Here is an 11,768-nt window from a genome sequence, read left to right as displayed (position 1 = left end):
AAAGAAAAGCCTTATCTGCATTTGCTCAAACTTGTAAAAGGAGACATATCATTCTGTGATATGATCATTCATCTAACACTTGAGGATTGTCACTTTATTCCTTTCAGTTTTCATGTTCATTAATTTGGTCCCTCAGCTCAAAAGCACAAAGGTCCACTACTCAACTCCTTTTTTTCATAACTTAAATGAGTTTTAGACGTCATCCACTTATAATAAAGATGGTACTTGAGCAAATTATTGACTCCAACTCTCACTATGTGATAGGTTTGGTTTCTGATAGCGTCCGATACATGTGCTACTATTATTCAGGATCGAACTTAAAATTTTGAGTAATAGATTGTGGAAATTAATCCATTTTACTCGCTACCATATAATTGTACATTAAACATTCTAATGCAATTTGTCTACTAATACAAAAGTTGTCATTTTATTTAATCAGTGGCTAACATCAAAAGACACAACTTTACAGTCTTTCATCCAACATTGTCACCTAAAGCAAGTTTGTCCACTTACTAATTCTATAAAAATGTGTCAAATTGTATTAGACCCAATTAGTCCTTCATAACATTGGATCTCTCATTAATCTAAATACAATAACCACTAAATTCCAAACTTTGCACTTGTGTATTTCTATATTAATAAACACAGAAGTGGAAACCAAACTTTGAGTTATTGATGTCTCTAGTAGCATGAAAGATGTGACATGCACTGCTATATCCATTTATCATATATAGTTTCTTCATCTAGGACTAGAGGATTTGGATCTTAATCGAATAAGCTATAGCATCAAAAAAAATGGGGGTTAATTGGCAAATTTGGGTCAACAAGGGGGTTATTGAATTGACTGAGTCCACAACATTTGCTGAACAAAGCAAAATCAAGAATGTCAGTCTGACAATTCTGACCCTACATTTACTCTGCCATCTTCCCTTTCTTCGAAGATCCCTGCCGTCTTTGACTGAATCTCACCCGTCCATTCATCCACTCCTTGTTATCTTTCCATTTTTCCATTTTACTACCCCCCCCCCCCATCCACTTCTGGTTCTGGTTCTTGTTTAAGAGGAAAGAATTTATAGTAGAGCTATTGTTTTATCAAATCACATGGAAAATTAGTAACTTGATATCTCAAAGAAGAACAACATTATTTAACAAATGAAGTAACTTTCCATATTTCAAGGGAGCAAAACTATATGGTAATAAAGAATAGCAAATTATGTCATACTAACAACTCAATTCATGATGAGTTATTATTTGCGAACAAATTTGATAAGTATAGTGATATCGTTCACTAGCATTATTACAAGTGAATGTGATGAGCTCCACCCCCCCCTTTAAGCTTAATTAATATGATATGATTACTCCATCCCCTTAGTGGAAGGTGAGGAGTTGAACCATTTTTTTTTTTTTTACCAAAGTAAGATAATAAACCACTCTTGGGTATATAGGACATTTCAATCTCTCAAAAACAAGGGGCTCTGGTCATGGAACTGTTAAAAATAGAGAGAAATAGTTGTACCTGTCACCATCATCATCCTCATCAAGTATCATCATCAACAACCTACTCTTGTTTGCTTAGAGGTTATAATACCTTGTATACAAAAACAACAAATATCCTTAGGGAAAATAAAACTAATACTAGCAAGTTTTTATGTGCCATTGTTTTATTCTGTTTCTGATTCTGAGCTGCCTCCCTCCTTGTTCCTCTTCAACACCATTTCCTACCTCACCCGCTTAGATCGGATCTATTCTCTTCCCCCTTCACCACTTTCACCTTTAATTTCATCTGACGCCACCTGTTTCCTCCCTTTCCATCATCCCCAGTAAAATTTACAGAAACCAAAAACCCCCCATTAACCAAAAAAAAAATATTGATTTTTTTTTACTTTCTGTTCCACCAACATCATCAACAAACACAGAGCAACGTAAACGAGAGTCGAATACAGAAACAGGGGAGGACCCGTTTCAGGTCTTTGATGCCTGAACAATACCCAGTTTTGCTTTTTCTGTATTGTGGCTGGGAATCCAAACTGGGTCTGCGTTAATGGGCAATGTAACGTCTGGTGTGGCTGCAAAGTTTGCGTTCTTTCCACCAGACCCGCCGACCTATGATGTGTCGAAGGACGAAGGAGGGAAGCTTGTGTTCTCTGGAGTCTCGGGAGATAAGAACATGGATGTGCATTTGGTTGAGACCAAAGGAGGAAACAAAGTCGTTGCCACGTTTTGGAAGCACCCTTTTGCCAGGTTCACCATTCTTTACTCGCATGGCAATGCTGCTGATTTGGGTCAGATGCATGAGCTCTTCATTGAGCTCAGGGCTCACCTCAGGGTTAATATCATGAGGTGAGTTTATTCTCTTTTGTTTTGGAATCTGTTTTGGGTTTTTTGATGTTGGGTTGGGTTGGATTTTGATTATTATGAAATGAGTCTTTCTGGTTTGGCCAATCTATAATTTTCCTTTCCTTTTTTTTTTTTTTTTGGGGGGGGGGGATGGATTGAACAGTCATTCTGTATTTTTGATTTTGTTCATCTGTTTTTTTATTTTTTTGGCTTCTTTGTTAAAGGTTGATACTTTGGTGGAGTTGTTAATAAAAGTTGAGAAATTTTCTGAATTTGTTATTCCATTGTTGCATGTTTCCTCTGTTTCTTGTTTATTGATTCATTTCATTGTTCATAGTTTTATAGTTTTATTATTGGAAGGAGGCTTGAATTTAAAGCTGCCGGCTTTATAATCTTCCATGCTTGTTTTGTTGACCCGATAAGGAAGCGAAACGAAAAAACTCTGTAATGCTAATATAATATGTAGAATTTCAATATTGATGGCTGTTACAACCAAAGAACAAAGCTTTAGCTCAAACTTCATTCTTTTCGTTTTATTTTTTTGGTGGGGGTTGGGGGCTGGAATAGATGCATAGGATGAGAATGTTTTTAGACATCGAAATTACTATGTCAGCATTCGTCCTTTCATTTTTAATTAGTAAGGATCTTCTGAATCAAAAAAAAGGTCGGGACCTTCAAAAAGTAAAAGCTGATATGCTGTGCTACAGTAATTATGAACCTTTCCATATATTTACTTCACCTATTTTTCATTGTGGCAGCTATGATTATTCAGGATATGGAGCATCCAGCGGTAAGGTAAGAATTAAGTAATCTATGAAGATCATCTGTGATTGACTTGAACTTGTTTAGGTAACTGTTACCAATGACAAGTGATGCTAATGTTGGTAATTGTTTAGCCATCTGAGTTCAACACCTATCATGACATAGAAGCTGTGTACAATTGCTTAAAGAGCGAATATGGAGTAAAGCAAGAAGATTTGATACTTTACGGCCAATCTGTTGGAAGTGGACCAACACTGCACATGGCTTCTCGGTTAAAGAGGTTGAGAGCTGTTGTTCTTCATAGTGCAATCCTTTCAGGCATACGAGTCTTGTATAATATCAAAGTGACATTTTGGTTCGACATTTTTAAAGTAAGTTGGAATTGTACACTTGGAATCTATCATTTTGGTGCTAGTCTCATTTACTTAGAACCTGTATTGAAAAGCTTTGTCCAATATGTGCAGAATATAGACAAAATACGGCATGTCACCTGTCCGGTTTTAGTTATACATGTAAGTACCTCTTCCCTTCCTCCTGTAATTTTCTTTCGTACTGTCAACTGAAAATACCTCCTCAGATGACCCTCTCCTCTAAGGCATGTACATTATGTGATATTTATAGACTTCAATTCTTTCAAGGGTGATATCATATTCAACCAATTGAAAAGGATGTTTTCATAAACTTCATTTAAATTTGATTTCATCTTCATAGAGTTGCTGAGGATGCCCTGCTAACTGCTATGAACCTATCCCCAGATGCCTACCGACTGTTTTGCTCAACCAGAAATTTTTTTTTGTTACCAACTTGGCTGATAAAGTGCCCATAAATATATTTCGTCTAAACAGAATGAAAGGTTATTAAACTCTAGCTAGCTTATTGCATTTGCTTAATGTCTCGTAGTTGCCCTTTGGAAAGGACTGTAAAAGAATTCTTTTGCAAGGAAGTTAGTAAAAGGGCGCCACAGTAACAGGTAGAGCTTGGGATTGATCCTACTCGTGACGGATCCTACTTCCTAGTCAAATATGAAAGCTTGGAAACAAACTGGTAACTCCCCATTGGAACCTGGCATACATATTTCACAAGGGAGACTTTTATTAGGCTATTAGGTTTTCAACAAGTGAAAACTTGGTCAAAAAAGTTTCAAAAGAGAAGAAGGTTTCGCCCTACCTGTAAACCATTTTTCTCTAGTGGGTTGGTTGTTGATCTCCAGTCCTTAGAACTTCACTTTTTAGGAGGGTCTTCATTCTTCAACAAATGGTGGTTCTCATTATACTTGTTTTAGGCATGATATTGTGAAATATGTTTATCCAAAATAACCTATTGTTTACAGCTTGATTGTTGCTTCTGGTTTGATTCATCTATATGCTGCTGTTAGTGATACATATTTATTAATGGACTTTGCAGGGAACAGAAGATGACATTGTTGATTTGTCCCATGGGAAGCGTTTATGGGAACTCGCCAAGGAAAAATATGACCCCTTATGGGTCAAGGGCGGAGGCCATTGCAACCTAGAGACGTATCCAGAGTACATTAAGCACTTACGCAAGTTCATAAATGCCATGGAGAAACTCTCACTCTCGAATCAAACGAAGAAAGAACTCACTTCTACCCCAAGTATTGAATTAAAACACAACAAGTGCTTGAGATTTGGAAAGAAATAGCTGGTTATTTTTTACATCATTTGAGAAGTATTAGGGATTGTAAACAGAGAATCCCACTGCAGTGTGATCCTATCTCCACTAATAGCTACAATTCCTTGTATCATGAACCGAGTGTTTGCCGGAGCTATCAAGCTTGGTGTTTTTCTTGGTAGATTAACGGATAGGAATCATGCATAGAGTGTTTGATCTAGTTGTTCTTTCAGATGGCCATCTTCCAGTGCTTGCATATGTAAAATTTAAAAGGAGCTTTATGTAGACTATCATCAGTTTCAGAAAAAAAAAAAAAAAATACATGGTTTTGCTTTCATTACCTTGTCGGCCCAACACACCGCTTTTTCTTTCTTGGATCAAGAAAAGGAGCATTTGGCCCAAGAGATCCTACCATTGCTTGCTATAGGCCGAAGTAACCATTTAAACTTTCAATCCGAATAGTTTTGAAGAATTTGCTACACAGAATCACTTGACAGAAACACAGAACATTTCGAACTCCAACAAGATTAGGCTAGTTAACCACATTGACATATAATAAGATTAAGCTACTAATTGGAAGGTTATAGCATTTTCGAGGATATTAGTGTTTACTGTATAAAACTACTCGTCATTAGTCTTCTCAGAATAGAGTTTCTCTTGGGATTCTTGCTATCTTCCAATCAAGACATGACATGGAAGCCTCGAATGGTTTGGCCTGAGTGGCTACACATAAAGTTTGTCACTTAATTGAAGCTGTAAATCAGTTGGGAATCGAAAGTGAGTACGTATTATTCTGCTAATCATGTGGTGAATCTTATTTTGACGTATGTGCTGATGCATTTTCTCGGTCTTCTCTCAATTGTTTTCTTGAATATGTTAAGCCTAAGGGCATTCTTGACGACTTGACCTGATGGATGTTGAATGGATTTCAATGGAAAACGTGGACACTCATCTAAACTTCTAAAGGTACTCGATCAATCATCTTTCCTTGCCCCTAAACCCTAAACAAGTTTTCGAATATTCGGGTATGCATAGTGCATGTCCTATCATTGAAATTTTGGCACGATATACTTGGAATTAGAGAGTGATTAGTGAGTGATGCTAAATCAAAGTTCAACACGCTATTTTAAGTCGTGTTTTCTTTTGGGGTATATACACAATTCCTGCAGCTTAATTATTAGGTTTTCATTGTTGCAGATATATAGGCTCCACCTTAAAAAGGGTGCAAAGCCATGAAATGAAGCTAACATAGTTGCTGGTTCTTTGGGAGCGATCAATCTAGCATAGCTGCCTCGTCTGCTAGATCGAATTCGTTGTTTTGAGAAGAGCATAGCATGACACATGATACTGTCAAATAAATCATGGGTTAGATTTTGCTTTGTTTGGGTTATTGTTTCAGTCCCCGGTTGACGATTATCTAATGTGAATTATGGATTTGATAGAATAATCACTTTATTTATTTCCCATTTTGTTGAAACATAATTTTTGAAGGCCAACCAACATGAGTACAATCAGACAAAAAAAAAAAAAAAACAAGAATACAAGACAAGACGGTTATGATCTTAGCATTATGCTAGAGGTTGATAATGTGTGGCGTTGGCACCATGCCTACCTCCGTGTAGGGTGGCGCTACGTCCTCTCGTAGGGACGTCCTTCCTTGCAGGCATGTTTGCAGCATATTTGTGTGATCTCGTCGCTTTAATAGGGATCGAGATGAGACATAGTGGGGATCGTCCGTCACTTAATGCCCTTGCATGGCGATCGTCCGTCACTTAATGCCCTTGCATGGCGATCTCCTTACCGCTAGATTTGCGGATGTCACTTTGATGAGACAATCTTCCGGTCGTTAGGGGGAGATAAGAACACAGATGTTCAGCAGGAACGACAGGAATTGTCGTGGCCTGTCCCCACTATGTCTCATCTCGATCCCTACTAAAGTGACGAGATCACACAAATATGCTGCAAACATGCCTGCAAGGATAGACGTCCCTACGAGAGGACGTAGCGCCACCCTACACAGAGGTAGGCATGGCGCCAATGCCAAAGAGAGTGGCACTCTGGCGTTATAGGCCATGGCCCCAGCTAGGATGCGTGGGAGGCCCGTGAGTTCGAATGATACTTTGGCACATTCCAATCCTTTGATCATCGACACTCAAAATCCGTCTCATGAGAATCTTCCAGGTTATGGTTATCGTTGGGGGACGCCTCAACGTTAGAACCCTATTCCTGAGAATATAGAGCTCTATGAAAATTACACTAGTGTGCATGAGACGTGGGACAGAAACTCCATCATAATTGATGATGTAGTTGCGCATTTCGTTGCGCATGAGTTTGTTGAGTCAGATGATATCGAACCACGCTCCGTTGATGAATGAATGCCAACGTAGAGAGATTTGGCATAAATGGAAAGATGCGATCCAGGTTAAGATGGATTCTCTAACGAAGAGGAAGGTTTTCTGAGTCAGTAATGCCAACACCTCCTGACATAAAACTTATTGACTAATGGGTATTCGTTAGAAAGCGTGATTGAGAAAAAGAGATGGCAATCTCGGCTTATGGGGCAAGGCTTCTCACAAAACGCCTTGGAATCGACTACGATGAGATATATTCTCTCGTAATGGATGTCATTGCACTCCACTATCCTGTCAGTTTGGTAGTTTCCGAATAACTGAACATGCAGCTTACAAATGTGGTCACTACGTATCTCTATAGGGATCTAGATACGGAATATACATGAAGGTTCATGGTGAACTTCATTTACCCAAGTCAAGTGGCTCTAGACCACGGAGCGCATTTACAAAGAGGTTGAAACGCTCACTAAAGTGACTACTTGATTGGGAAGGGATATGCCCACGCGTTTCCATAACAAGTTTCGGATTCTATCGCGGTTCATGTTGGACATGATCTTCATTGGAAGCCCTTAAAGAGTTAAGGAAAACCGCTGAACACTTGAAATCCGATTTTGAGATGAAGGATTATGGGAGAACACGATTATGCCTCGGTTTGGAACTTGAGCATCGTGTTGATAGATGCTTAGGCATTTTGATAAGGTCAAGCCCCTTCAAGCACCCCCATGATCGTCTGTAGTCTTGATCCTGAAAAGGATCGATCCTCTTCGTTCGAAGGATGATGACGAAGATGCGCTTAGGTTGCACGTGAAATTAATTAATCCAATTTCCACATTGGAAATTGGGACACAAATCTCATATCGGAGACTTGGTCAATACAATCCAAGGCCCACATTGGACACTTGGTAATTTCGATGGCAATACAAGGAACCCCAATTTGGGCTCATGATACGTGCCTACGTGGAGACGCAATTGGAGAAGGACCCGCTCTGATACCATGTTAAATAGCGACAAGCGTGGCCCGTGGCCCACCATTGTATCGATACTGTCCCAACTTAACCACCCGTTAGGTGTTGGGTTTTAATCACAAAAGGCCTCGGTACAATTGGGTGAGATCCACCCACTTATAAGTTATATTTTATTTGTCACTTTTCCAATGTGGGATCTTTCCTCTCCAACAGTGTAGTCGTTGGAGCGTCTCTTGACCTAACTTCTTCTCAAACGTTGTGGACGAGGAGAGCACCAATCTCGTCACAAGGTTCTTTTCTATGCCTTATGGATAAGGACTTTTGGTGTAATCTTCTGTGTCACCTAATCGATACTTAGCATTGTAGGCTAAGCAGAGCAATCACCGGGAAGTAGGAGAAAACACAAGGTTTTGCCAAAGCGTGACTTTGGCTTCGCTGGGTTGCTAGGGCGTTACCCTGGCTTCGCTGGTTTCAACTAGGTTAAAGGTTTGCTCCAGAGAGACTTTGGATAATCTGTACCGCTGTACGATTAGTTGATTGAGAGATTGTGTCTTGTATTTTGTCTTTAACATCTATATATAGGCTACTTACTGCAGATTCACTTTCCAAATAGGAGTGAAATACCTTAAAGGATATACTATATTTTAGGCCACAGTTATTGGCCTTGAATACAATCAAAAAACTTATTAGTCTTGATAACATATCGTAGGCAATAATAGATTGCCTCTTGTCACGTAGCTAGAATATAGGCAAGGTTAAATGGTTAATTGCCTCTTGGAGTCTTGGACGTAATCTTCCTCTAGGCAACGTAATCCTATAAGCGAGTTAATTGCCTTAATAACCAACTGTTGGATATATTCCTAACCAAACTGTTCCATGTCCATTAATCCTTCATTGCATGGGAACCTTGATTATTCGCATATATATATATATATATATATATATATATATATATATATATTGTTATAAACTAGAGAAAAATATAGAGATAGAAGAGAGAAACAGAGTATGGAGGAGGTAGAAGTGTGTATTTCATTCTCATTAGACCCCTTTATATAGGAGTAATGTTTACATCATAAGGACATAACTAATGAGTATTTACAGTGGACAACCACATTTATATAATATTTATAACACTCCCCCTTGGATGTCCACCACTAAATGATATGGTGTTGGACGCGCTTAATGTTGCCTCGTCAAAAACCTTGCCAGGTAACAAAAACCCAGTGGGACAAAAACAACCCTGGTCGAAGGAGAAAAATTGTACAACGCGCATATGTCCTAGGTAGCATAATTTTGAATGCTCCCCCTGATGAGAATCTCCCCCTGATTTTTGCAAGCTTCAAGCTTCAATCATGTATGTAATAAAATACATGCACCATGTATATTAGATATGGTGTGTCGATTACATAGGTGAGACTATGTGTGCTTTGCATAAAAGGGGACTCATCATGAATTGCAATTCCTGCGAAAGGTTAGGGTAATACCAATAAAACTATGATAATAAATCTTACCTCAAGTAGAACCAATTTCATATGCTCAAATTATAGATAAAGATATTAGCTAATGAATAACAAAATAAAGGAACAACAATTGACACATTTACCTTTATACAATATTCCGAGCATTGAAATTTATGTATGACATACTTAGCCATAGATATCAATTTGTGTAATTGATAATTTCATATAGGCTCAATATGAGCTCTAGATAAATTCATAACTTCGCGAAAGTTAGAATATGTTGCAACATTATGAGTATGATTCGAATTCGATTTCTTAGTCTTGTCACAGTACTCATTGAGGCAATAAGTCACTTTGACCATAATTGAATGAGTATGTATGAGCTTTAGACTTTTGATTCCATGAGTGAGCTTTAAGCTCATTCATTCATGGACTTGCCTTTGGCAATATGAATCGGTCAAGGATTTGGTTAAGCAATATGCTTATAATGACACATAGGATTTGAGGATTTGCTTTTAGCAATTTTCCTTTAAGATCTTCATATTAGCCAAGACAACATGCCATAAGTCTCTCGTCAATATAACACTGTACTTATAGAAAAGTTGTCGCTTGGAGAAGAATGCCCATGTCTCTATAAAGAGAATTGTGTCATAGTGATTTCAATTCACTTTAGTACACCCTTTGTTATTTTTTAAGGTAGGTAAAGTCCAAATATATCATCACGTTTACAATATTTAAATTCATTGGAATACATTGGAATTGCCTCTTTCCAATTTGGCCAATAGTATGATTTGTCGACACAATGAAACGTGGTAGTATATAGCCCTTGATGATATTTAGTTGCAACTACAGATGAGATATCATCAATGATCATCAATTAGAGATCTATCACACATTCAAAATATATGCATGCATTAGCTATAATAAGCTTATTCATATCAGGTACCCATGCCTCTTTTAGGGCATTTGTTGTCTCTCAAGGACAAATTAATTAAAGAATGTGGATCTTTGTATAACCTCATAACGAGTGTTATATGGCTTGTATAATCTTCCCTTATAGGGAGATTAAAACATTGGACTTGGTGGATATATCCCACATAATGCACGCCGTTACAATAGTGTTTCCTCCCCCTAACGGCGGGAAGACCATCTAGTTTGACCATTCGCAAAATATGCGGGCAAAAAAAAAATTTGGAATGGAAATCCATTGGTGGGTGGCGAGCCCAAACCAATTTTTAGGTCAAAAACTTATCGTTAATAAGTGTCACTTTCTCAATTTCTCATAATTGATTGAGACTTTTTCTTAAGATAATAATAAGACATGGTGGATAAATATCACACACCAATTCATATCGTTTTTCATAATATTTCTCCCCCTAATGACGGGAGAATTGTCTTATTAAAGTGACAATTCGCAGATATGCGATAAATTATAATATCCTCGTTAGGAAAGTTTGCAATTATTGTTGTATTATACAACAATGTAAAGTATGTAGATAAGTCTACATGACATAGTAGATAAAATAATGACACATTGGTCACGCCAAAATAATTTTATTTGGCTCAATGAAATTTTTAATTCATGATATAGTATACAATAGTATACTTATAGTTGATTAATACAACTTAATGTAGGTGAAACTTTCATCACCAAATATATGCAATGGTATTCCACATAGGTAACATAATACGAGCTCAGTTGGAGCCGGCCATCAATCAAGATCTGCAGCTCTTGAGATGATTGTTACCTTAGTTTTTGGAAGCATCAATTGTGAAAAATTATCAACAATTGCAATGGATCATGTCCATAGTTGCATTATATGCATGCAAGACAACTAAGTTTGTCATTATATTTATCATGAACATTCATGGTTCAAAATGAATTTATTAATGAACACGTGGTTCATATTATTGTTTGACACTGAAAAAAAAAAGTCAAAATTATATACTCAAATTTGAGTCTGGGACAGTAGTCCATATGAGTATAAGCATATCCTCCAATAAATAATAGATTTAGGGATCATAGCCCTCATACTCAAAACATTTGGTTTGAGTCTTCACAATTAGAAGCATGTTCTAAGAGTGGAGTGAACAGAGGTTCACATGTACTCATAAAGAGAATGGACAAAGGTCCTAACATAATTGGAGATCAAGAAACAAGATGTTTCGATCTATTTGATTGTATAACAATCAGCGGAGGAATTTTAAGTCCTCATGAAATTGAATCAAGAACCATGTAGTTTCGATCTCATTATAAA

General features: G+C 37.5%; 1 protein-coding gene across 2 annotated transcripts; it reads left to right on the top strand.

The window, feature by feature from the left end:
- Positions 1 to 1,539: 1,539 nt before the first annotated feature.
- LOC133709024 (uncharacterized) lies at positions 1,540 to 4,963 on the top strand. Of its 2 annotated transcripts, XR_009846135.1 has the most exons (6): positions 1,540 to 2,340; positions 3,096 to 3,132; positions 3,234 to 3,470; positions 3,564 to 3,611; positions 4,000 to 4,143; positions 4,504 to 4,639. XR_009846135.1 is itself a non-coding variant. In XM_062134626.1 (5 exons), the coding sequence occupies exons 1-5, from the start codon at positions 2,042 to 2,044 to the stop codon at positions 4,759 to 4,761; spliced, it is 879 nt and encodes a 292-aa protein (XP_061990610.1). In that variant the 5' UTR covers positions 1,550 to 2,041; the 3' UTR covers positions 4,762 to 4,963. The 2 variants fall into 2 exon arrangements, 1 of the variants encoding a protein (XP_061990610.1); XM_062134626.1 differs by lacking the exon at positions 4,000 to 4,143 and having other exon boundaries at positions 1,550 to 2,340; positions 4,504 to 4,963.
- The last annotated feature ends 6,805 nt before the right edge of the window (positions 4,964 to 11,768 follow it).

The sequence above is a fragment of the Rosa rugosa genome, chromosome 1, assembly GCF_958449725.1.
Source record: "Rosa rugosa chromosome 1, drRosRugo1.1, whole genome shotgun sequence".
Taxonomy (NCBI): domain Eukaryota; kingdom Viridiplantae; phylum Streptophyta; class Magnoliopsida; order Rosales; family Rosaceae; genus Rosa; species Rosa rugosa.
The sequence above is the reverse complement of the archived record's forward strand: the minus strand, read 5'-3'. Positions and strand labels throughout refer to the sequence as shown.

Bases quoted from the DNA above. Each gene is read 5' to 3' on its own strand.
- LOC133709024 (XM_062134626.1), top strand. From the start codon at position 2,042: ATGGGCAATGTAACGTCTGGTGTGGCTGCAAAGTTTGCGTTCTTTCCA. The intron at 3,133-3,233 runs GTAAGAATTAAG...GTAATTGTTTAG, and splicing joins ATGGAGCATCCAGCGGTAAG to CCATCTGAGTTCAACACCTA. The intron at 3,471-3,563 runs GTAAGTTGGAAT...CAATATGTGCAG, and splicing joins TTTGGTTCGACATTTTTAAA to AATATAGACAAAATACGGCA.